Source organism: Mirounga angustirostris, unplaced genomic scaffold (assembly GCF_029215605.1).
Source record: "Mirounga angustirostris isolate CCGP_5_RB_7025 unplaced genomic scaffold, mMirAng1.0.hap1 SCAF_12, whole genome shotgun sequence".
In the NCBI taxonomy this organism is placed as follows: Eukaryota; Metazoa; Chordata; class Mammalia; order Carnivora; family Phocidae; genus Mirounga; species Mirounga angustirostris.
The window spans coordinates 5,342,045-5,368,360 of NW_026991720.1; the positions used below are offsets into that span (position 1 = coordinate 5,342,045).

Consider the following 26,316-nt stretch of genomic DNA (forward strand, 5'->3'; position numbering starts at 1 on the left):
AAAGATTTGAGTAAACTAGTATATAAATCAAGATCATGGGGGCGCCTGGGTGGCTCTGTCGTTAAGCGTCTGCCTTCGGCTCAGGTCATGATCGCAGGGTCCTGGGATCGAGCCCCGCATCGGGCTCCCTGCTCAGCGGAGAGCCTGCTTCTCCCTCTGCCTCTGCCTCTCTGCCCGCTTGTGCTCTATCTCAAATAAATAAATATCTTTAAAAATGACAAAAAGGGTTATGTGGCTTCGAGCAACAATAATAAAAAATCACTAACTTAAAGAACAAAATCCAGAATTCCATGTTCTTTTGCATGGCATACAAAGCATTCCAACATCTGGGCCCTGGCTACCTCCAGTCTCCTGACATTCTTCCACTATGGCCGTAGTGAACAGTTCCAGGGCTTTTCCGAGTACTGTAATGCCTCAGTCTGTTCGCACAGGAGCAGTCCCCTGCGCGTTGCTCAGCCAGCACCCTCTAGGAGGCCTTCCCTTACGTCTGGTCTCCGGTTCCCCACTTCATCACCAGTTCCTACCATAGCCCTCATTCTTGTACTACTGCAATTACCCATTCCCGTATCTATCTCCCCTGCTAGACCCTAAACCCCGTGATCCCAGGGACTATGTCTTCCTCTACTTACTTCCAAGACCTAATACAGTGTCTAGAAAACAAAGATGCTTAAAAAGGTCTGTGGAGGGGCGCCTGGGTGGCTCAGTCGTTAAGCGTCTGCCTTCGGCTCAGGTCATGATCCCAGGGTCCTAGGATCGAGCCCCGCATCGGGCTCTCTGCCCTGCGGGGAACCTGCTTCTCCCTCTCCCACTCCCCCTGCTTGTGTTCCCTCTCTCTCTGTCTCTCTCTGTCAAATAAATAAAATCTTTAAAAAAAAAAAAAAAAGGTCTGTGGAATGACTGACTGACCAACCATATGAATGAAAGCCTTTGAAACAACAAAAATGACAAAGACAAAAAAGTGAGATGAGTGAAATTCTTCAATGATTTTTAATTCCTTTGCCAAAAATACAATAAACATTTCAAACAAATTTATGCTCAGAAGGTTATCTAATTATATGCAGTTAGTACCTCTTGCCTTTCCCCTCTGATTTAAATTTCAAGAGAGACAGTAAGCTCTAGAACTCTGTTAGTACAATCTCAGGCTTCAGGTGTCACAGAGTGGAAATCTGTCTTAATTTTTCCAGTATCCTGAATAATGAAGCCTAAATGCACTGATTAGCACCATCCTCACGACTTACTATAATGCCACTAAAAGCAGTCATTAAAACGCAGCAGCATCAACTAATGAGCAACGTACGCAGCATTCCTGGTGTCTGGCACGTCCCGGTGGTAGCCCAAGCGGTTACTGATAAGCATGTTGAAGGCATGTTTCTGATAGCCTAAGTCTCTCAACTCCTGATCACGTTCATTAAAAATCATACCTGCAAAAGATTGAAGTTACAGTCAGTATGTTAAATCTGGAAAGGATTGCTGCAGTTACTGTTATATTATGATCCTAAGAAAATCCTGACTTTAACCCTTTGTAACCAAATAGCCATGTTTCTCAATTCTAACTTGTCTCCATTTTCAAAAAAGTAAATTGAAGAGTCAAATTTTTGTCAGTCTAGCTCAAAAAGCAGGTATACCTTAATCATAAATACCTGCTCACTAGCCATAATCTTTTTTTTTTTTTTAAGATTTTATTTATTTGACAGAGCACAAGCAGAGGGAGAGAGAGGGAGAAGCAGGCTCCCTGCTGAGCAAGGAGCCTGATGTGGGACTCGATCCCAGGACCCTGGCATCATGACCTGGGCCGAAGGCAGCCGCTTAACCGAATGAGCCACCCAGGCGTCCCTCACTAGCCATAATCTTAAGAATATTTTCAAGAAAAATACTTACATATGGACAGAAATAAAAGAATGATTATTTTTCCATAAAAGCAATAGATTATAGAACCCATATGGGCAACAGGTCCCAATGACAGGCAAGTTTTGTTTTGTTTTGTTTTAAGACTTTTTATTTATTTATTTGACAGAGACAGTGAGAGGGGAACACAAACAAGGGGAGTGGAAAAGGGAGAAGCAGGCTTCCCGAGGAGCAGGGAGCCCGATGCAGGGCTCGATCCCAGACTCCGGGATCATGACCTGAGCAGAAGGCAAACGCCCAATGACTGAGCCACCCAGGCACCCCGACAGCCAAGTTTTTATAGGAGCCCTGCCCCTAAAATAGAGATTATTGATAAGCCTTTCTACAAAGTCTCTGATTCCAGACTTTAATCAGCTTCATAGTCAAGAAAGGCAAGAAATTCCCTGGGGAGATCCCATCAAAATCACTACAATTTAACATTCCTGCTCTAACATTCAGAAACTTTACCTTTACATAGAAGGATAATGTCTCTTTTCGCTCTCTTTCCCATATCAAACCTTTAACCTCTCCTCACAGGATGACTCCCTTGTCCCAGCATTTCCCAAAGTCTGGTCACAGAAATCTAATTCCACTGGACATTAACAGATGTTAAAAAGAAAAAAAGGATTTCATGGTCAAACAATCCAGAGAAACAATGGATTTTGAAAGTCCAATAGGTTTTGTTTTGTTTTATTTGGAATGGAAGGATAGTCCTGATCCTTTAATGATGTTGACTGTTTTACAGATACCCAGGTGTGAGGGGATGGGATACAGAATGCATTGCTTCCACAATTTATTTGACCACAGATGACTAGAGTCCCCAGATCCACTTTGGGAAACACTACCTCTTAATATGCTTTTTTCTATGAGCTTTCAAAGCTGGAATACATTTTTTTTTTTTACAGAATATTTTCATTACTGATAGAACTCTAGAGACTTCATTTTAAAGCAGTATTTAGTGTCCTTGCATACTCTGTTCTTATTGGCTGTATAATAATGAAAACAAAATTCCATGTTTTGCTTCCATTTTACAGTGTTTTTCATGTATTAAGATACCCCTAAATAGGGATTCTCAATCACCTGATTACTTTCAGTCTTTGTCAATAACTGACATTTTTAACTGTTACTAGTTAACTTTTCATGGTTTTAGACTGTAATATAGACTTTTACTTTTTTTTAAGATTTTATTTATTTGACAGAGAGAGAGAGCACAAGTAGGCAGACAGGCAGGCAGAGGGAGAGGGAGAAGCAGGCTCCCTGCTGAGCATGGAGCCCGATGTGGGGCTTGATCCCAGGACCCTAGGATCATGACCTGAGCCAAAGGCAGACGCTTAACAACTGGGCCACCCAGGCACCCCTGTACTATGGACTTTTAAGAGGAAATTCTAGTACAGTTAACATACAGTGTTGTATTAGTTTCACGTGTATAATATACATACCTTACTCAGTTCTCATCATAATAAATGTACTCTTAATCCCCTGCACCTATTTCACGCAGCCCCACCCACCTCCTCTCTGACAACCACCAGTTTGTTCTCATTAAGAGTCTGTTTCTTGGTTTGTCTTTTTGTTTCTTAAATTCCACACAAGTGAAATCATATGGTATTTGTCTTTCTCTGACTTATTTCACTTAGCATTATACCCTCTAGATCCGTGTTGTTGCAAATGGCAAGATTTTATTCTTTTTTATGGCTGAGTAATACTCCATTGTGTATATATACACCACATCTTCTTTATCTACTCATCTATCAGTGAATACTTTGGTTGCTTCTATAATTCGGCTAAATAATGCTGCAATAACATATGGGTAACATGTAACCTTTCAATTTAGTGTTTTTGTATTCTTTCGGTATACACCAAGAAGTGGAATTACTGGATCATATGGTAATTCTACTTTTAGTTTTTTGAGGAACTTCCATACTGTTTTCCAAAGGTGGCTGCACCAGTTTGTATTCTCACCAACAGTGCATGAGGGGTCCTTTTTCTCCACATCCTCACCAACACTGTTTCTTGTGGTTTTGATTTTAGCCTTCCTGACAGGTGTGGAGTGGTAGATCATTGTGGTTTTGATTTGCATTTCCCTGATGATGAGTGGTGTTGAACATCTTTTCATGTATCTGTTGGCCATCTGGATGTCTTCTTTGGAGAAATGTCTGTTTATACCTTCTGCCCATTTTTAAATTGGATTTGGGGTTTTTTGGTATGGAGTACATCCTTTTTTAAATACAAAAGAACGAAGCTCCATTAACATTTTATAAGAGGATGCAAACTCCATGACAGCAGAGACTTTGATCATGTTCAAAACATAAAATAAAAATTGCTTGATACCCAGCACCTAGGACAGTGCCTTGCATAAACTAAATTCTCAATAAATATTCCTTGATTCAATAAATCAAAGAACTAGCTCATACTGGATACTGAAAGGATTATTTTCTAATATATATCTTTTGATGAAAAATTATTCCAGGGGCGCCTGGGTGGCTCAGTTGGTTAAGTGACTGCCTTCAGCTCAGGTCATGGTCTCAGGGTCCCTCTCTGCTTGTGTTCCCTCTCTCGCTGTCTCTCTGTCAAATAAATAAAATCTTAAAAAAAAAAAAAAAAAGAAAAATTATTCCATATTAAGAGATTACGTCCATTGATAGGTGAATGGATAAATAAAATGTGGCACGCCCCCCCACACCATGAAAAAAAGGGAAAGCCTGCCATTTGTGACAACATGGATGGACCTTGAGGGCATTATGCTTAAGTGAAACAGAGAAAGACAAATACGTAATACTGTATGATCTCACTTTTATGTGGAATCTAAAAAAAGAGAACTCCTACAGACAGAGAACAGATGTGGTTGCTGAGGTGGGGTGGGGGAAGGTGCAGATTGGGTGAAGGTTGGTTAAAAGGTACAAACTTCTAATTATAAATAAGTTCTGGGGATGTAATGTACAGCATGGTAATGGTGGGTAATAATACTGTATTATATATTTGGAAGTGGCTAAGAGTAGAGCTTACAAGTTCTCATCCCAAGAAAAAAACATTTTTAACTATGTGAGATGATCGATATTAACTAAACTTACTATAGTAATCATTTCACAATATATACTTATATGAAGTCATTATGTTATATACCTTAAACTAATACAATGTTATATATATCACTTTTATCTCAAAACTGGGGGGGGGGAATCACTTCAGCTTACTTTTGTCCTTCCCCTGCTCATATAAAATCACAGCCAATTAACTAGCATGCTGGAGGAGCTATCTTTTTTAACTTAAAAAATTTTTTTCAGTATGACCACAGCAATTTTAATACTACATTTGAAAACAATATAAGCAACATATCAAATAGCAAAATGATTCAATTAAACTAGTACTTGGAAGCTCCTGCAAGCTTAGTATTAGTTCATTGATTTGTATCCACTTTAGAAAATGATAAGCTATGAAAAACTCCCCATACCATCACAGGCATTTACAGGTGTCTGGCTGTGTAAACTACAGATAAAAAGAACATGGTATTATTCAGCCATGCCTCCGAGGAGCTGTTCCAGGTTCTTTATAATTAACTGCAAATTAAATTAGAAAATCTATTTTTAATTTTAAATTCACTGTTGATAATCTTTCTAAAATGTACAAGTTCTTTCCCCTGACTGTTTAAAGATAAGGCCCTATTCAGCAATCACCATACTTTTAACTATTACTATACTGATTTATATTAATTCCTTCTAAATCAAGTTTTCTTTATAGAAGTTGAGTGTGTTTTTCCATTTTTGTCATTGTGGCAAAAGGTACATAACACACAGTTTACCTTCAGTGACACCGAGCACATTTACAATGTGGTGCAGCCGGCACATCCAGCCGCAGCTACTCACAGCCCCACCCCAAATGAAACTCTATACCCATTAAAGCAAGCCTCTCCCCCTCCTGCCTCCCCAGCCCCCTTAGCCACTAATCTGCTTCTAGTCTCCACACATTTACCTATTCTAGACATTTCATATAAATGAAATCACGCACTGTTTGACCTCTTGTGTCCTGCTTCTTTCACTAATCATAACATTTTTAGGGTTCCTCCTTGTTACAACAGGTGTTGGAACTTCATTCCTTTCTGTGTCTGAACAAATCCCTGTATGGAAAGACATGTTGCTTGTCCTTTCATCAACTGATGGACATTTGGGTTCTCCCCATCTTTGTTCATTGAGAATAGTGCTGCTATGAACATCTGTGTACAAATTTTTGTTTGAACATCTGCCTGCAATTCTTTTGGGTATATACCCAGGAGTGGAATTGCTGATCATATGGTAACTCTAAGTTTAACTTACTGAGGAACCAGCAATGAACGAAGGTTCCAATTTCTCTGTATCCTGGCCAACACTTGTTATTTTCCTTTTTAAAAAATTATAACCATCCTACCAAATGTAAAATGGTATCTCACTGTGGTTCTGATTTGCATTTCTGTAACTATGCTGAACATCTTTTGTGCTTGTTTGTCTTTGGAAAAGTGTCTATTAAATTCTTTGCCCATTTTTAAATTGGGTTGTCTTTTTATTGTTGTACTGTAAGAGTTCTTTATATATTCTGGATAATGGACCCCGATTAAAGACAGGATGTGAAAACATTTTCTCCCATTCTGTGGATTGTCTTTTTTCTTTCCTGGTTGTTTTCTTTGATGTACAAAAGTTTTTAATTTCAATGAAGTCCAATTTATTTTTTTCTTTTGTTAACTTGTACTTTTGGTGTCATGTAAGAAATCACTACCAAACCCGAGGTCAAGAAGATTTATCTCTAGGGTTTCTTCTAAGGATTTTATAAAGGTTTTGGCTCTTATATTTAGGTCTTCAATTGATTCTGAGTTAATTTTTACATATAAGGGTTCAACTTTACTCCTCTGTATCTGGATATCTATTTGTCCCAACAGCATTTGTCGAAGAGACTATTTTTCCCCCATTAAACAGTCTTGGCACATTTTTAAAAGATCAAGCGGCCAGAAATGTCATAGGGTTTATTTCTGGACTCTCGGTCTACCCACTGATCTATACATCTGTCCTTAGGCCAATATCACACTGTTTTGATTCCTATAGCTTTGTAGAGAGTTTTGAAATTGGGAAGTGAGCCCTCCCCTTTGTACTCTGCCTAGATTGTGTTGGTTATTCAGAGCCTCTTGTAATTCCACATTAATTTTAGGATCAGCCGTTCCATCTTATTTTGATAAGGTTTGCACTGAATCTATGGATTGCTTTGGGTAGTACTAGCACCCTAACAGTATTTAGTACTCTAATCCATGAACCTAACATGTCTTTCCATCTATTTAGGTCTACTTTTATTTCTTTCAGCAGTTTTGTAGTATCCAGTGTACAAATCTCACACCTCCTTGGTTAAATTTATTCTTAAGTATTTTATTCCTTTTGATACTACTGTAAATGGAATCGTTCTTAGTTTTATTTTCACACCGTTTGCTGCTAATGTACAGAAATACAACTGGTTTTTGTGTGTTGATCTTCTGCCGTGCAACTTAGCTGAATTCATTTATTAGCTATAACAGGTTTTTTGTATACCTGTTATAAAGCATTTAGTTTTTCAGCTAAGCAATTTGAGTTTGTCACAGATATTCGAAGGCAAATACAAGGTCCATTCAAAACAGTAAACCCAATGTTACTTCTTTATAAAAGTTTTTTGCCGGAGTAACTAAGAATAAAGAAGCTAAAAATTTTCCTATTAATGCTTTTAAAGTATCTAAATTGCAGTATGAAAAAAGATTGGAAGGTATATTTTATGAAAATCAAGGTATTAGTTTCCATTTCCTCATATAATTTTAAATATTTTCAACTCTATGTATTAGAAAATCATTAAGTCCCAGAAACTGATTTTATTTCTTTGAAACTATGATCAAATGAAATGTTTTAACATTTCCTTTATATTTTATGAATCTTTCAATCTCTAAAAATCTTACTTCTAAATTACTTATTATTTGAGATTTCCAGGACAAGATTAAAGACCTTTAAGTTTTAAAGATAACCAAAATGGCTCATTTATCCCTTAAAATAAAATTTGCGAAAACCAGAATTCTAAAATTATAGTATGCAGAAGGCATATGCAGTAGATCCTTGCTGCCAAATTGAACAGAATATAATTTTTTTTTAAAGATTTTATTTATTTATTTGACAGACACAGCAAGAGGGAACACAAGCAGGGGGAGTGGGAGAGGGAGAAGCAGGCTTCCGGCGGAGCAGGGAGCCCGATGCGGGGCTCAATCCCAGGACTCTGGGATCATGACCCGAGCCGAAGGCAGATGCTTAATGACTGAGCCACCCAGGCACCCCAAGAATATAATTTTTGAAGAAAAAAGTTTCCCTTTATACTAAGATTTTATAAACTCCTATATTTAATATACTCCAGCACCTTAACAATTCTTGTAAGTAGAACTCTTATTAGATATAATTTCAGCTTATCTCTAAACCTCATAGTGTATGTTCTGTTTTAATTAACTCTGCTTTCAAAATATGTTATATATAGTCTAGTTACCTTTCAACCATTTCTTTCCCTTATTAAATAATGCTAACAATTAAAATCTTCCCCCATAAGTTCCATTTTCTTTCTTTTTCTTTCATTTCTACACTGGACCTTATTACTTTCTCCCAAGTCCTCATAAAATATTAAAGTCAGAAATGGATAAATTAGAATGTAACTCCCCACTGAATCTGCAAAATCCTAAAACCTCAGCTAGTTCATTAACAAAATAAATTGGAGGGGGAAAATGACCCATTTCTAATCCCCTGAGCAACACGTGATTTAAAGAATAACTGAATTTAAACTTCCAATGATTAAATACTCTGACATGCTACTAGAAGTCCAATACACTTACCCAATTCAGAAGAGAATTTCATGTTGCCTTTTTCTGGATCTTCAACATGATTATCTATTGTATCATCAATTCTGTTTACTTTGAACTGTGATTCTAACACTCGACTTGGGCCTCGAGTGAAACGGGGATAGAATTTTTTGGGAAATGGTCCATGGGGCCTGGACCCCTTGATGGGCACATTCTTAAGCGGCTGAGTCACTTCACTGAAGTTGAAATAAATAAAAAGCAAAACTGTCCAGGTCGCAGATGTAAAAAGGCATCCATAACAGAAATATCGAACTGTGACACTTCCCATTATAGACCTAGCATAGCTGAAGGGCCATCTTCAATCTCCTGGAAGAGAAGGACAGCTATGTTAGACCCTTCGGTACACTTGTAAATCATCCACCAAGTTCACAGTCAGTTTTCCAACAATCAAGTAGAACTTCTCAACTATTTACTTAGGACCCCTAGGCATACCGTTAACAGAGACTCAAATAAAAGAAGATATGTGGATAGCGCTGAATTTAAAAAAAAAAAAAAGATTCAACAATTAAAACGACAGGCCAATGTCTTAGTGCTTGGAAAATCAATGGTAGCAAAATAATTGACTTCATTTGCCCGTGTTAATGGATATTTTGCCTTTGGTCTGGATTGCTTTCAGTGTGGTAATTTTTTTTTCAGATTCTGCCTTTTCATGAGGAAAATACAAGTACCTTATGTATCATGGCAGTCTATCTAAAGTCTGGATTTCCACTACAAAATTATAGGACTCTTTCAACCCAAGGATCTTAAAATCTGTTATTAAAAATGAGCAACCTGAAGAAAACAGTTCTACTTTCCAAAGATTAAACCTGCCCTAATGCCTACTCTAGATTCAACAGTTCAAATTTATAAATGAGAGTAGAGGTAAGGTTAAGGAATCTATAGCTTTGATAATAAGCTTCCTAGTGAACTCTGATGCACAGCCAGATTTGGGAACCAATGATATAATGAAAAGACAAGATTAAGTTCTAATCCCATTCTGTCACATACTGGCTATGCAACTTTAGACAAATTACCAAATTTCCTTAGCCTCACTTTCATCAACTGTATGCCAAGTTAATAATACTGTCTATCTCGCTGGATACTTAGAATTAAATGAAATACTCAGAATTATATAAATTATGTAGACTATCAAGTACAATCATTAACACACAAAACACAGCAATTTGCACTGGATCAAGAGAACCTCCACAAACACTGTGGCTAGCTTTTGTTTCATTTGTTCACTGTATTCCCTCACTTAGCACAATGAATGGCACATAAAAGCTGTTGAACGATATCTACAGAATGAAAGAATACAGCACAAATTCAACGTTAACGTTTTCCTCCTTCTCATTAGGTCTAAATTTAGTATGTAATATGAATGGTATATGTGACGACCATCTGTTCCTTACAATGACCCACATGTCCCTACCTTATCTGGAATTACCTCTCTGACCATATTTTCTGTTATCTCCCTCCTCATTCATTTCATTCTAGACATAGGTCTCCTTATGGGTCACCAAATGTGTCAATCATACTCCCACTGAGGGATTATGCATCGGTTCTTCCCTCTGCCTAGAATACTTTTCATCCTAGCTAACTTCACCTCTGTTGAATCTTTGCTCGAATATCACCTTCTCAGTAAGTTTCTACACTACCATATTTAAAACTGCAACTGCACCACCAAACACTAGCACTTCTGATCTTCCCAACTCTGTGAAACTTCCACCTTCCTACATAGGACATAATTACTTACTATTTCTCGTCCATCCCCCCTGCTAGAATGTAAGCTTCATCAGCAAGAGCTTTTGTCTGTTCATTTCCTGTAGTATACCTTGAGCTTACAACAATGCCTGGCATGTAGCGAACACTTAATAAATATTCACGGAAATTAATGAATTACTGTAATACAGTTATCAATGTTTGCAAAATGCTGGGTATTTATAAGCGAATGTATTGCTGTCACATTCGAGCCAAGCAGAAAAAAAGATCATGACTACCTTATTTCAATATGAAACTAGGCAGAACAACAGTCATAGTTAATATTAGAAAAGGTACAAAAAACAACAGGCTCTCATTGTTCAATTTCATAAGTTAAATAAAGGTCTTTGTGATAAAAACAGGAGTCCACTTTCCATTTTGTCCACTGCATGCACTTGGCTGCCAGGACCTATGGGCGAAACGAGAAAGTTCTCAAGACCTCACCCACAGGATTTGGCCAACTCTGTCCAGATTTTTCCCAGAATACCCCTCCCAATCCTAACCACAAGAGCCCAAACATCAAGAGTCCTTGCTTCCTGAACTGTAAAATGTATTAACTCTCAACAATTCTCCTCAAGCTATATTATGATAAGTATTTAGAGAACATTTTTCACATAATCAATCCTTATACTAAACTAAGAAACCTATAAAAATGAGAGGAATTTATAAAATCAGATCATTTGTTTTATATAATTAACCACAATAGTCTTCAGAAACAAAGACACTATCAGTTTTTAGACGGGTCAAAAAGTTACTAACAAATATGAATAAAATACAAAGCAATTAGATACCTGTTATTTAATAAAATAACAGGTTCTTAACTACTTAAGAAGTTAAAACGTGCAAACAAAAACCAAAAGATGAAATTTTAGTCTAATCTATGCTAACAAAGACAATAAAGTTTTTCTGCTTTGTGCTGTTTGCTATTCCTTCTATAGGCAATTACTCATGGCTTCAATATCCAAGGCTGAAAGCCTTTAAAAGGAGGGTCAAAGCGAACATTTAAGGTTAGTTAATACAAAACAACTAGTGAACAAATTCTTTCAATCATAAACTTGAGCAGTTAATAAAGCCAAAACTTCAGCACTTAGATGTCAACGTAATACATTTTTCAAAAGTTAAATGAATAAAAGGCTAACCAGCTGTGTACAGGAATTTCCAGTGAGACCAGGCAGTCATGGTCTGGTAGCTGCTGAGGGACAGGTGTCTTGTAAGCAGAGAGTCAGGATTTCACCAGGGAGGTACAGAAGCAGCGGTCTGGGGAGAAGTACGTGCAATGTGCTGATTAGGATGACAAACTACAGATGTAAGCCAGGCAAGGAGAAATGTGAGGACGTGGAAGAATGACACAGGATGAAAACCTGTGCAGGGCCAATGGACCTGAGGTCCTGTGTGGCTGAGTAACTGCTGGAAAGAGTAACAGGGAAAAACTGAATGTGGTGGTTGGAAAATGAGATGCCAACACTCACACTGTGGAGAGGTACAGTTACTGATAGAGGAGTCCTTTCCAGATGCATGAACTGGAGATATCCCAATAAACACTGTGCCTATTGGGTAAGCACTACTATACATACCATAAGCAACAGGGGTCATTTCTGTCTTCTCAAGCCCATTATGTTTACCAAGCACAGTGTCCAGTATTAAAAATTAACAAGTACTTGTCTGTGTCATTAAAAATTACACAAAGTGTATTTCTGTTCCAGAAAAGGTTCAGGACCTTGATTCTGTGCAATGTAAAAATCTTAGAGAAGAGTATGATGTGAGATGAGCACAGCCTGGGGAATAAACGTCCACTGTCAAGAGGAGGAGGTGAAGGAGCAGAAGACAGCTAACCAGTTTAAACAGTTTCATTAGACACTGTCTTTATTAAGCAAAATATTCAGTATGCCAGCAGAAGTCCCAATTCTTCCATTCTCAGTCTAAGATTTCTTAATGATAAATTTGAATCACTGCAAATTTTATGAATCAAGAGATAGCTTCATGTAATTCCATGCATATGAATTTGAAAACCTAGAAGAGTACATTTTAAGGAAAATACAACTTACTCAAATTAACCCCAGTCCCAACAGAAATGCGAACAGACCAGTCATCACAGAAGAAATAATACTGTAAGAGTTTCTCAAAACATGGGATGCCTGGGGTGGCTCAGTTGGTTAAGCGTCTGCCTTCAGCTCAGGTCATGATCCCAGGGTCCTAAGATCGAGTCCTACACTGATCTGAGCAAGGAGCCCACTTCTCCCTCTGCCTGCCTCTGGGCTCTCTTACAAAAAAAAAAGTGCTATTAAGAGTTTCTCAAAAACAACAACAGAAACAAACCACCACGCAGACAGAGTTTCACAGGGGAATTCTACCAGTCCTTTAAAGATCTAATCATCCTAGTGCTACCTAAGCCACTAAAGAGCATAAATAATAATAATAAAGAAATCTTCCAAATCTGTTTCACAAAATGAGGACACTTATCTCAAAATCTGACAAAAACTGAACCTCCCAAAACACACATCTCATTTATGAATATCAATCTTATGAATATAAAAAATCTTAAGGATAAATACTAATCATAACTTAACAAGCAATGTCTTAAACATGTATGAGGAAAACCTTAAGACACTCCTGAAAGCCCCAAAAGAAGACTTGATCACATGGAAAGATGTACCTTACTCTTGAATAGAGAAACCCCAAATCATAAAAGTCAGCTCTCCTTAAGATAACTTATATATGCTACACATATATACACGTATATGGCAAAATACTAACAGATTTTCTTCTGGAGCTAAACAAGTTGATTATTATAGTTCATTTGGGAAAGAATGAACAAGCAGGGAATAGGCAGGCAAACCCTGAAAAACAAGTACAAGCAGGGGTGAGCCCTACTGGATAATAAGCTTCAGGGTTTCTCTACCTAAGCGGCACAGCATGACACATGCACAGACTAAAAACCAATGGGGCAGGATGAAAAACTGAGAAACAGACCCAATTACATTTAGAAATTTAGCATAAATGATTATAGATAACATCACATGCCAGTGAAAAAATGAATGACTTTTTGCTAACTGGTTTTGGGACAACTGTTTAGCTGTATGTTGAAGGATACACTGGGGTCCACTCCTCACACCATTCACCTAGACACATCTGATATGAACTTGATTTTTAAATGTAGATGAAAAAATAAACTATTGGGACCATCAAAATAAAAAGAGTCTGCACAGTGAAGGAAACAGTCAACCAAATAAAAGATGACCTTCAGAATGGGAAAAGCTATTTGCAAACGACATATCCAATAAAGGGTTAGTATCTAAAATATATAAAGAACTGATATAACTCAACATCCAAAAAAACCCAAATAATCCAATTAAAAAATGGGCAGAAGACATGAACAGACATTTCTCCAAAGACATCCAGATGGCCAACAGACAATGGAAAAGATGCTCAACATCATGCATCATCAGGGAAATCCAAATCAAAATAACAGTGAGATACCACCTCACATCTGTCAGAAGGGCTAAAATCAAAAACACAAGAAATAACTGTTTTGGAGAAGACGGGCAAGGATGTAGAGAAAAAGGAACCCTCGTGCACTGTTGGTGGGAATGCAAACTGGTACAGCCACTGCGGAAAACAGTATGGAGGTTCCTCAAACCGTGACTACCCTACAATCCAGTAATCCCACTACTGGGCATTTACCCCCCAAAAATACAAAAATACAAAGTCAAAGGGATACATGCACCCCTATGTTTACTGCAGCATTATTTACAATAGCCAAATTATGGAAGCAGCCCAAGTATCCATCAAGAGATGGATGGATTAAAAAAAAATGTGGTATATATACAATGGAGTATCCAGCCATAAAATGACATCTTGCCATTTGAAACAACATAGATGGAGCTAGAGAGTATAATGCTAAGTGAAGTCAATCAGAGAAAGACAAATACCATATGATTTCTTTCGCCCCTATGTGGAATTGAAGAAACAAACGAGCAAAGGAAAAAAGGGGGGGAGGGGAGAGAAACCAAGAAAGACTCTTTTTTAAAAAATTTTTTATTTAAATTCGATTTAATTAACATATACTGTACTATTAGTTTCAGAGGTAGAATTCAGTGATTCATCAGTTGCATATAACACCCAGTACTCATTACTTCAAGTGCCCTCTTTAATGCCCATCACCCAATTACTCCATTCCCGCCACCGCCCCCCCAGCAACCCTCAGTTTGTTTCTTATAGTGAAGAGTCTCTTACGGTTTGTCTCCCTCTCTGATTTCGTCTTATTTTATTTTTCCCTCCCTTCCCCTATGTTCATCTGTTTTCTTTCTTAAATTCCACATGAGTGAAATCATATGGTATTTGACTTTCTCTGACTTATTTCACTTAGCATAACATCCTCTAGTTCCATCCACATCATTACAAATGGCAAGATTTCGTTCTTTTTGATGGCTGAGTAATATTCGATTGTCTATATATACCACTCTTCTTTATCCATTCATCTGTCCGTGGACATCAGAGGTCTCTCAATATTTTGGCTATTGTGGACATTGCTGCTATAAACACTGGGGTTCACGTGCCCCTTTGAATCACTATGTTTCTATCCTCTGGATAAATACCTAGTAGTGCACTTGCTGGGTCACAGAGTAGTTCTATTTTTAACTTTTTGAGGAACCGCCATACTGTTTTCCAGAGTGGCTGCACCAGTTTGCATTCCCACCAACAGCGTAAGAAGGTTCCCCTTTCTCCACATCCTCGCCACCATCTGCTGTTTTCTGTGTTAATTTTAGCCATTCTAACTGGTATGAGATGGTTTCTCATTGTGATTTTGATTTGTATTTCCCTGATGCCAAGTGATGTTGAACACTTCTTCAAGTGTCTGTTGGCCATTTGTATGTCTTCCTTGGAGAAATGTCTGTTCATTTCTTCTGCCCATTTCTTGACTGGATTTTTTGTTTTTGGGGTGTAAAGTTTGGTAAGTTCTTTACAGATTTTGGATACTAGCCCTTTATCTGGTAAAACATTGCAAATATCATCTTCCACTTCTAGGTTGCTTTTAGTTTTGTTGACTGTTTCCTTTGCTGTGCAAAAGCTTTTTATCTTGAAGTCCCAACAGTTCATTCTTGCTTTTGTTTCCCTTGCATTTGGAGACGTGTCTAGCAAGAAGCTGTTGCGGCCAAGGTGGAAGAGGTTGCTGCCTGTGTTCCCCTCTATGATTTTGATGGATTCCCATCTCAGATTTAGGTTTTTCATCCATTTTGAGTTTATTTTTATATACAGTATAAGAAAGTGGTCCAGTTTCATTCTTTTGCATGTGTCTGTCCAATTTTCCCAACACCACTTGTTGAAGAGACTTTTTTCCATTGCATATTCTTTCCTGCTTTGTCAAAGATTAGTTGACCATAGAGTTGAGGGTCCATTTCTGGGTTCTCTATTCTTTTCCATTGATTTATCTGTCTGTTTTTGTGCCAATATCATACTGTCTTGATGATTACAGCTTTGTAATATAGCTTGAGGTCCGTTACTGTGATGCCTCCAGCTTTGGTTTTCTTTTTCAACATTCCTGTGGCTATTCACGGTCTTTTCTGGTTCCATACAAATTTTAGGATTATTTGTTCCAGCTCTGTGAAAAATGCTGATGGTACTTTGATAGGGATTGCACTGGATAGCTTAGGGTAGCATAGACATTTTAACAATATTTGTTCTTCTAGTCCATGAGCATGGAATGTTTTTCCATTTCTTATGTCTTCCTCACTTTCTTTCATAAGTGTTCTACAGTTTTCAGAGTATAGATCTTTTACCTCTTTGGTTAGGTTTATTCCTAGGTATCTTATGGTTTTTGGTGCAATTATATGATGAGCAGTGAATAATGTATAGAACTGCTGAATCACAATAACGTACACCTAAAACTAATATAACACTGTATGTTAACTATACTGGAATTAAAATAAAAAACTTTAAAAAATACAGATGATGAAACCATACAAATAACAGAAGAAAACAAAAGTAAGTTCCTCTATTCTCTGGAAGTAGGCAAAACTTTTCTAGCTGTAACTGAAAATCCAAAAACAATCCTGGAAAAGACAGATAAACTAGATTATACAAGAACAAAAAAACTGGGGGTCGCAAAAGACACTAAAAGAAAAATAAAAAGGCAATGAGAAAAAAAAAATGCACGCAACTTTTAACAAAAAGATATGTATCATCTTGGTATTAGGTATCTATTGCTATGTAACAAATTACCACAAAAACAACACACATTTATTATCTCACAATTTTAAGCAGCAAGCCTCTGAGCACAGCTTAACTGGATCCTCTGCTCAGGGTCCAGCAAGTCTTCGAGCTAACTGTCAGCCAAACTCCTTTCTCACCCGGAGGCCTGATTTTGGAAGAACTGCTGCCAAACTCATCAAGTTGTTGGTAGAATTCCTTTCTCATGGCTCTATGACAAAGGGGCCCTGTCAGTTGGAGGCCACCCTCAGACCCCAGCAGTTATCGGCAATTCCTTGACATGTGGGCGTCACCACAGTCCCTAACTTCATCAAGTCAACAATGAGGAGTCTCCTCCAGTCTGAAGACTGAGTCGTCGTCTTCTTTTTTTTTTAAAGATAGGTATTTATCTATTTATTTAGTGAGAACGCACGTGCATGTGCACACACAATCATGGGAAGGCAGAGGAAGAGGGAGAGAAAGAATCTCAAGCAGACTCTGTACTGAGCGTGGAGCCCAAAGCAGGGGGCTCACTCCCACAACCCTGAGATCATGACCTGAGCTGAAATCGAGTTAGACGCTCAACCAACTGAGCCACCCAGGTGCCCCAAGATGGAGTCTTATAATCACAAGAATGACATCCCATTATCTTTGCTATATAACCTAAGCTAATCAAGAAACTGACATTCTATCATCTTTGCCATATGTTGTTGGTTAAAAGCAAGGCCCAGGTCCCACGCCCACTCATGGGGAGAGAATTACAGAAAGTGAGGGCAGAAGGTGGCAGGAAATCCCTGGGGGATCACCCTTCAGTCTTGTCAGCCGCAATGAAAAAGGACCAACACCCCTTCAGACCATTCACAGAAATAGAAATACAATTGGTTCTTAACCCTGTGAAAAAAAATGCTGAACCTTGCTCATAATAAGGGAAAATAAGCAAAATAAGCCTTCACTGAGATACAATTCCCCACCTGTTGGATTTATAAAAATCCAAAAGCCTGACGACATAGTCTGATAGTAAGGCTGTGGAGAAGCTCTCATATGTGGTACAGTATCTACCCAGGGCAATTTGGCAACATCTACTAAAATTACATATGCATTTACCCTTTGACCTAGCAATATGACTCCTAGGAATCTATACCACAGAGGGAAAAAGTAGGAAACAATGAATGCACAAGGCTATTCGCTACAGGACTATTTGTAATAAGCAAGAGGCTGGAATCAATCCAATTGTCCACTGATAGAAGACTGGTTGAACAAATTAAGGAACAATAAATATGCAGTTGTAAAAAGGAAAGAGAAATGTCTCTACATATTACTATGGTGTTATTGCTACATACGTTGCCAGGTGAAAAAAGTAAGATGGAGAAGAGCATATATAGAATGCTACATACAAATATATCTGTATTCATACATGTAACTGCTTATATTATAAAACAAAGGATAGATAAAGCAAAGGAAGGACAAAAGCATAATACTGAGTTGATGTCTAGCATTCTTCCATAAACCATTAAAAAAAAGTTGAAGCTCGTTAGGAGACGGAGGAAACAGAATGGAGGGGCAGGACTAAAAGGCTGACTTCATACTCATAGGCGAAAAGCTGCCCTGCACTACTATGCAATTCAGGAAATTAGAAAGATATGCATAAAAAATATGCAAGTAACAATTTAAGCACATAAATACTTTTTAGTCTACTCAAAAACTGATCACTGCTACTGTTAGCATCTACTGTTGTTATATCAAAAATGCTTTCTGGCAAACTACATAGGACAAAGGCCGAAAATCTCATGAGATCTCACTCAATTTAAACTCCATCGAGGTGCCTGGGTGGCTCAGCTGGTTCAGCGTCCGACTCTTGGTTTCGGCTCAGGTCATGATCTCAGAGTCATTAAGATTGAGCCCTGCGTCAGGCTCTGCGTTTGGGGCAGTCTGCTTAAGATTCTCTCCTTCTCCCTACCCCTCTTCCCTTTGCATACACATGCTCTCAAATAAATAAAACAAAATAAAAACAAAACTCCAGCATCATTATCCATTACAATGAGGGGTATTTCTCAACAGCACAACTGTCTGAGCTAAGAAAACCCATTTTGAGATGCTTTCCATAGTCATCCTTAACTTCTACTAACAAAGAACACAGTACACACCAGTTACTAAATTATGTTCCATAGTTAAATTACGTAAAGTTCACTAAGACAATGCCTGTTATACAATGTCACTCTATAGATGATACTTTAAACCATTCATCTTCCAGTCATAGCCTATTAAATGTACTAAATAATAAAACATTTTTCTTCTGAAAATCATTAAACAATCCTCAAGAAAAGGCTAACAATGGGAACATCGTAGAGCTCTATATGTTAGACACCATGCAAGGTAGTGGGGATTGATATTTTAAGCTCTGCTACTATGCTTAAAAAAAAAAAAAAAATCAGAAAATACAGATAAGTAAAAAGATAAAAAAAAAAAAAACCACCTGAAATTTCACCACTGCTAATGTTTTGCTATATATTCTAATACTTATTTTTCATCTTTCATACTATCTAAAATGTTACACTGTTATTGGCAATTATGGAAAAATAAACTTAATAGAATCAGCTTAGTGGTATCATAAATAATTTTCTGTTGACTTCCCTTTATTTAAAACATTTTTTATAAAGAATATGTATTTCTTAAATAATCAAGGTAAAAAATTTCTTTTTTTAAAAAAATACTTTATTTATTTATTTATTTGTCAGGGAGAGCGAGAGAGCACAAGCAAGCACAAGCAGGGGGAGTGGCAGGCAGAGGGAGAAGAAGGCTCCTCGCTGAGTGGCACTCAATCCCAAGACCCTGGGATCATGACCTAAGCGGAAGGCAGGCTTAACTGAGTCACCCAGGCGTCCCAAGGTAAAAAATTTCTTAACCTAATTTAAAAATATAAGAACAACTCTGGAAAGGATTAAGTATTTTCAGGCTTTGAAATAAATATAGCCTTTCCTTTTAACTTCAGAAGCAAAGGGGATTTTAGCACATTAAAAGAAAGACTATTTTCTTTTACTCCATTAATTTGTCAAAAACTTGAGAATAAAATCTGAACACTGAACAAGTATTCTAAAAGCACGATCTGAAAAACTTTTTCCTCCACAAATCACTAGTCTGAATTCATCTGCCCAATATCCAACTTCTGGTACTCCAGATGTAATGAGACCATACTACCTAACTCACACACAGTACAGCTTTCATTTTCTTTCAACACAAAATTTTCATAATGTTTAATGAAGTTCAAAATGTCTCTCTTTTTTAAAGATTTTATTTATTTGAGAGAGAGCGTGCCCACAAGCATGAGCAGGGGGAGGGGCAGAGGGACAAGCAGCCTCCCTGCTAAGTGTAGCTCCTGACTCAGGACCCTAAGATCATAACCTAAGCCAAAGCCAGACACTCAACTGACTGAGCCATCCAGGGGCCCCTAAAATGTCCATCCTTGAATGATAAGTCTTTACCTTTCAGTAGTTTCTGGCTATTTTCTCGTTGGTCTCTTCTACATTCCAAGTTGTCAAACAGCAAGCATCTGTTAGCTTTTTCCATAAAAGAGACACATTCATATTTTAAGTGAGCTACAGTCATGTGAGTACAAATGCTGATTTACAACAGTGCGCTTCTCACAGACCCCTGTGAAATTACCAGGTGATGACAACACACATACATACAAAATTCTGTTTCTCTTTCCTTATCTACCTGAAAGACTAGAAGAAAACACTGCCTCTAACATATTTCATAACTACAAGTAAGGAGATTACTGAATTAGGAAAGCTTCAGAGCAAATTCCAGACATCATATGCTTTCCCGGGAATAATCCTCTGACATCCCTCAAACATTTATGAATCTCCTCTCTGTAACAAAATCAGAAAGAACATAAACACATGTAGTGTCTATATACTATATCTTAAATGCAGAGGAAAACCACATGGTAATGTTGATGGGAGAAAGCAGCAAATTTAATTAAACACCGAAGAAAAGGAAACTAAAAGGACAGCTAATAGGACAAAGCACGTAAATCAATCTTGGGACACCTGCTTGGTCGAAAGTTCGATCAGCCTCCAGACTGCAACTCCTGCAGGGGTGCATAGAACGAATATGGAGTAACAATTTACAACCCCCACAATTATGAAAACTGTTATTTCTTGTTCCCCTTCTGCCCATAAAAAGGAGAATTAAACCCAAAGTACATCAGATGAAGAACAAATAGGTGAATAGGAAAAAGGATGGTTACTAGAAACAAGTGTTCTGAAATATCCAAATAACTAAGGGACTAAAATGGCTTTAAACACACCCAATATAAACAAGCATCTGTATATCCACGATCCACATGGCCTTCTACAGCCGGCTCTGTCCCAGGACCAAGGGGGTATGAGCAGAGCTGACTCGCCCTAAACCCCGGCTGTTGAGTGTGTTACTCTGCTGGCGTGTCAGGAGTCTCCAGGAGTGGACAGAGCTGACAAAGCACCTTACCTACACAAGTCAAGTATGCAAATCAAAACTAACAAACAAAGAAAATACTAGTCCCAAGTGTAAAACAGAAAAAAAAAAAAAAAAGGCTTATCTTTTTTCCTCTTGATCTTAGAGAAATTAATTTGCTTTAAGGATGTCCTATGCAGCTAGGAAGGAAGGGGAGGAACTGAGATTTGAATCCCAGTCATCTGATGTCAGACCTATGTCCTTAAGGATTTTGTTGTACCACCTGGCAAGGAAGAGGCCAGTGATTTCCTGCTTGCCATCCTTTAAAAAACAGAAGTCATCCAGTAACTTTTTTAAACAAAAATTTATGTTTCCCACAAGATTAAAGATATGGGGAACCCCTGCCCTTGGGGTTACCTACAATGACCGTATGTCCAGGTGTCTGTGACAAGTACGAGTTCCCCCTTGTTCTCCAAAAAAAGACCTCGCTGGCAGCCCAAGCACACTTCTGTTCCTGAGGTGAGTATGCCTTTCACCTGTGAGAGGCTTTCTGACTAGCCGTCCAGGGGAGACAGGGTAGGAACTACCTGTCCCAAGAGGGCTGGGCAGAGGCTCTGTCCCCTAAGTGCCCACTCTGCCTGAAATCCCTGCATTACAGAATCATTTCTTTAAGTCTGGAAAGCTTATCTTGTCTTCCATATTTTCTTATCTCAATGGATTTCAATCCAAATAGCAGCTGTATCTTTTTTCTAATCAAAATCTTTGGAACCCCAGCATAAATTATATAAATGTGATAAAAGACCATGTAATTCTTCATGTGAGAAAAGCATTTACCCTCAGCAGAATACGGAAAACTACTGCTAAAACTGGAAAGAGAGGGAGGATGGAGAGCAGGCAAGCAAACAAACTCACGTGAAGGAAAACGTTAGGATCTGCTATTCCATGGATTGATATGTTTTGTCAGTTTTCAAAGTTCTCAGCCATCTTCTCTTCAAATATTCCCCTACTCCCTTGTCCCCCCCCTCCTCCTAGGATTCCAATCAAACACATGTTGCACTTTGTCACTACATCCTATATAGTTTTTTTTTTTTTAAGATTTTATTTATTTATTTAACAGAGAGAGACACAGCGAAAGAGGGAACACAAGCAGAGGGAGTGGGAGAGGGAGAAGCAGGCTTCCCGCGGAGCAGGAACCCCGATGCAGGGCTCAATCCCAGGACCCTGAGATCATGACCTAAGCCGAAGGCAGACGCTTAACGACTGAGCCACTCAGGCACCCCTACATCCTATATAGTTTTTACGCTCTCTTCAGTGTTTCCCAGACTCTTCTTCTCTCATACTTCATTCAAGGAAGTTTCTTCTGATCTTTCAGTTCATTACTTTTCTAATCTGCTATTAGTCCAATGAATCCTCAATTTTGGTTATTGTATTTAGATCTCGTATTTAGCTGTGTCTTTTTCAAATCTGTTCTGTCCCTTTGCTCTGATTCACTGCTGATATGTTTAAGTTCAGCTTTTATCTCCATAAACATCCTAAGCAATGTTTTATAGTCTCACTGTCTAAAGTGGCTGCTTCTGTTGCCTATTGCCTGTGTGGGTTCTTGTTCAGGTGGTCTCCTGGTGCACCTGAGTATACTGATTTGATTGTGTGGACACTATTTGAAAAATCATCTCAGAAACAACTTGAGACCTAAGATGTTATCTTCTTCTGGAGAGCATCTTCATTTGCTTCTGTTAGGTACCTGCCATAGCCAGCAATCTGAGATAGGAGACATACCAAATCCCTAAATGACACAGCAGAATTTCATTTCAGGCAAGCCCCGTACACTCCCAATCCACCTGTATTCCAGCCTACAGCCTTTCAAGATTCCAACTTTACCCATGGTCGGCTCAGCAGGATTCTCACCCATGGCAAATCCTGGACTCCAACTTCTGTTCCTCCACCCTGTGAGTCTGTGGATACACTGCTCAGCTTTTCAAATGCTTGTCCATAATAGAGCAAATACCAGGGACAAGAGCAGCCCAAGCAAGGTGTTCACCTCTCTGGATTTCTATTATCTCCCAAACCTCAATCCAGTAATTCTTTACTATCTTGTGAATTCTGATGCTTTTCAGCACTGACTGATTTCAACTAGGTCCTGCCAGTCTGCCATTACCAGAAGCATGAGGCCAGGGTCATTTTCTAAACTACTGCTTTATTATTTCAAAGTGAACCGGCTAGGTATCACCAAAAAGAGAGTATCAGAAAATCATGTGACAGAATCTTCAGCATTTTTCGGAAAACTCATTTCTGAATGCAATCTACCAGCTCAAGATCAAGAGGTTTAGAAAGCTGACAAACTTACTAATCGATTGGACAAATGGCCAATTTCTACCCCAGCTCATCCTGTTGGATCAAGCTGTGGGAAATCAATATAGCAGACACTGTCATTTGCACATCCTCTTGAGTCTTACCATCCGGCACAGGTCTGACTTCCAACGGCCAGCATCTGCATCTCTGGTGCCTGGAGCCCATCTGCCCATGTGCAGTGCAGGCCCAAAAGTATATGGGAATATGTACCTTCCTAAGGGCAGCCTTCAACAACAGACTGGTACAAATACCCTAGCTCCCTTACACGCTTCCCCTGGACGCTAACTCTAACACCTGTATTCTATGCTGGTTCTCAGAGTTCCCCAGTATGAGTAAGCTTTAGGAGCCTACAGTGGAAAATGGCTTGAAATCCATACCCTTCCTAGCTTCCTCTCCTAGGTCTTTTACTTCTTCATTCTCCTACTGGTGTGTCCTGAGATTACCTCACAAATAAACAAGGTGAACTGAAATTTTTATCTCAGGATTCTGGAGAAACCCAAACTAATAAAATCAGGTTTCAAGAGAAAAGAAATAGCTTGACAAGTTCTTGTATGTACTGTTTTTTTACTTTTAAGTAGAAAATTTAATAAAGACAGGGCCTGTATAGCTTTTGTTGCCTATAAAATGCAAAATAATGCATACAAAAAGTTTTTCTGAATAGTTGCAAGGTATTTTTATAGTTGCAGGAAAAGAACTTTGAAAGTGATAAGCTTTTCTCAGGAAAACAAAAGCTATCGGGCAGTATAGCTTGAAATCGTTATTAATCAGGTGATAAATATGAAACATCAAATTTAACCTGCGTGATCAAATCTAGATACAATACCACAGTCCTGGATCTGTGCATATATTTCACTGAAGATGGTAACAAGTCATAAACCCTAAGTTAAAAAAAAAAAATGGAGCTTCCAGCTGCAACATGAGAAGAGCTTACAAGCCATCACTCATAACCTTAGAAGAAAAAACTGGACAAACTGAAAATCAATGACGCTTTTGTACCATCAGAGAACCGAGCTCATAGGGCAAAGTGCCACTTGAAACCTAGAGATAGACAGCTGCTATCTTCTTACCTGGAGCAGAAGCTGGAACAACAAACTGGTGCTGCAGACTGTGTGACCTGGCGTGAGAGAGAGAAACTCTGGGAAAGCAGTCGGCGGGGGGTGGGGGGGGGGGTGGGCGCGGGCTCCTACACTTCTATGGGCTTTACCTCCAGGAACCCTACCAGCCAGGTCCTCACCGTTAAGGTGGAGATACAGAAAGATCCCCTCTGACTCTGACCCGGGAAGAAAAGAGTAATCCTTGTGCAACACCAGAGAGCTGCCTCCAAGGCAAAGGGATTTGCATTTGCTCCAGGGGAAAAGACGCTGCCAGAGCTTTCTCCTAGTTGGGAAAGGGCACTTCTCCCACTCCAGCCCCTGCTAGCCTTCCAGTCAAACCTAAGAGGAAAAGATCAACAAAAGGTCACGGCTTCCAGGAAACAGCCTGGGAATTCTGCAGCTAGGGAGGGGAGGAGGTTGCAGGAGGAAAAAAGCTACACCACTGGCAAACACTAGTGACGGTCGTATCTGCAGATGACAGAACTCTCACCCTCCCTCATACCTGACCACCACACCAATGGCCTCCATATATAATAAAAGTGAGTTACAGCTGAGAGAGCTGCAAGACACAGACTCTCTGGAGAAGGGTACTCAGAAAATCCCAAAGTCAAGAGGGCAGATAAAAACAAGGACACTGGAACAATTTGAGGCCTCTGGCATCTGTACCTACAGCAAACATTAAACAGCCAAACCCCTAGCTAGATCACCATAAACCCACACACTAAAGGTCTATCACTTCAGTTCCTATTAACTGATGCAACATGTCAGGTTTTCAACAAGGCATACCAAAAAGCAAGCGAAAGTAAGGTCTGAAGAGACATAAACAATCATCAGAACCAGACTTAGATGACACAGATTTGGAGATCATCAAACAGAATTTTAAAGTATCTAGGGGCACCTGGGTGGCTCAGCCTGATAAGCGTCTGACCCTTGATTTTGGCTCAGGTCATGAGCTCAGGGTCGGGAAATCAAGCCCACATCCGGCTCTGCGCGGGGCATGGAGGCTGCTTAGGACTGTCTCTCTCCCTCTCCCTGCACTCCCTCACCGAACAAATAAATAAATAATAAATTATCTATAATATGTTAAGAACGCTAATGGGGAAAAAAAGACAACATGCAAGAACAAGTGAAAAATATAAATAGGGAGATGGAAACTCTAAGACAGAATCCAAAGGCAGGGCTAAACTATCAAGAACACTGTAGCAGCAATGAAGACCACCTTCCATGGGCTCATCAGTAGCCTTTACATGGCTGAAGAAAAAAGCAGTGAGCCTGGTCACTTCTCAAACGGAAATGCAAAGAGGAGAAAAATAGTACATCCAAGAACTGTGGGCAATTTCAGAAAGTATAACATATAAAGTATCGGATTATCAGAAGGAGAAGAAAGAAAAGAGGAAGCAGAAGAAATATCTGAAGTAACAATGGCCAAGAACTTTCCAAAATTAATGAGAACCCAAAGCAGAATAAATACCCCTCAAACTCTCACCTAGGTATATACCATAATCAGAAAATCAAAAGACAAACAAAAATCTTAAAAGAAGCCACAGGGAGGAAAAAACTTTATGTACAGAGGAAAAAAAGGGTAAGAATTACAGTGGGATTTTCCTCAGAAATCATGCCAGCAAGAGATGGACTGAAACAGTTCCTGTATGAAAGAAAAAATCCGCCCACCTTAGAATTCTATGCCCACTGACATTATCCTTCAAAAGTTAGGAAGAAATACCTTCTTGAACAAAAACTGAGGAATTTATCACC

The 26,316-nt window shown here is 38.8% G+C and overlaps 1 protein-coding gene across 6 annotated transcripts in view; it reads right to left on the reverse strand.

The window, feature by feature from the left end:
* Positions 1 to 26,316, reverse strand: part of GALNT11 (polypeptide N-acetylgalactosaminyltransferase 11) — an 81,778-nt gene that overhangs the window by 47,532 nt on the left and 7,930 nt on the right. For 4 of the 6 annotated variants that reach the window (XM_064575708.1, XM_064575705.1, XM_064575707.1 and 1 more), the window contains exons 2-3: positions 8,732 to 9,064; positions 1,298 to 1,421 (exon numbers count right to left, since the gene is read on the reverse strand). In XM_064575708.1, the coding sequence (XP_064431778.1) occupies positions 1,298 to 1,421; positions 8,732 to 9,026 (419 nt within the window). In that variant the 5' untranslated portion in view covers positions 9,027 to 9,064. Of the gene's footprint in view, positions 1 to 1,297; positions 1,422 to 8,731; positions 9,065 to 11,637; positions 11,756 to 26,316 lie in introns of all 6 variants that reach the window. The other 2 variants (XM_064575706.1, XM_064575709.1) reach the window with 2 other exon arrangements.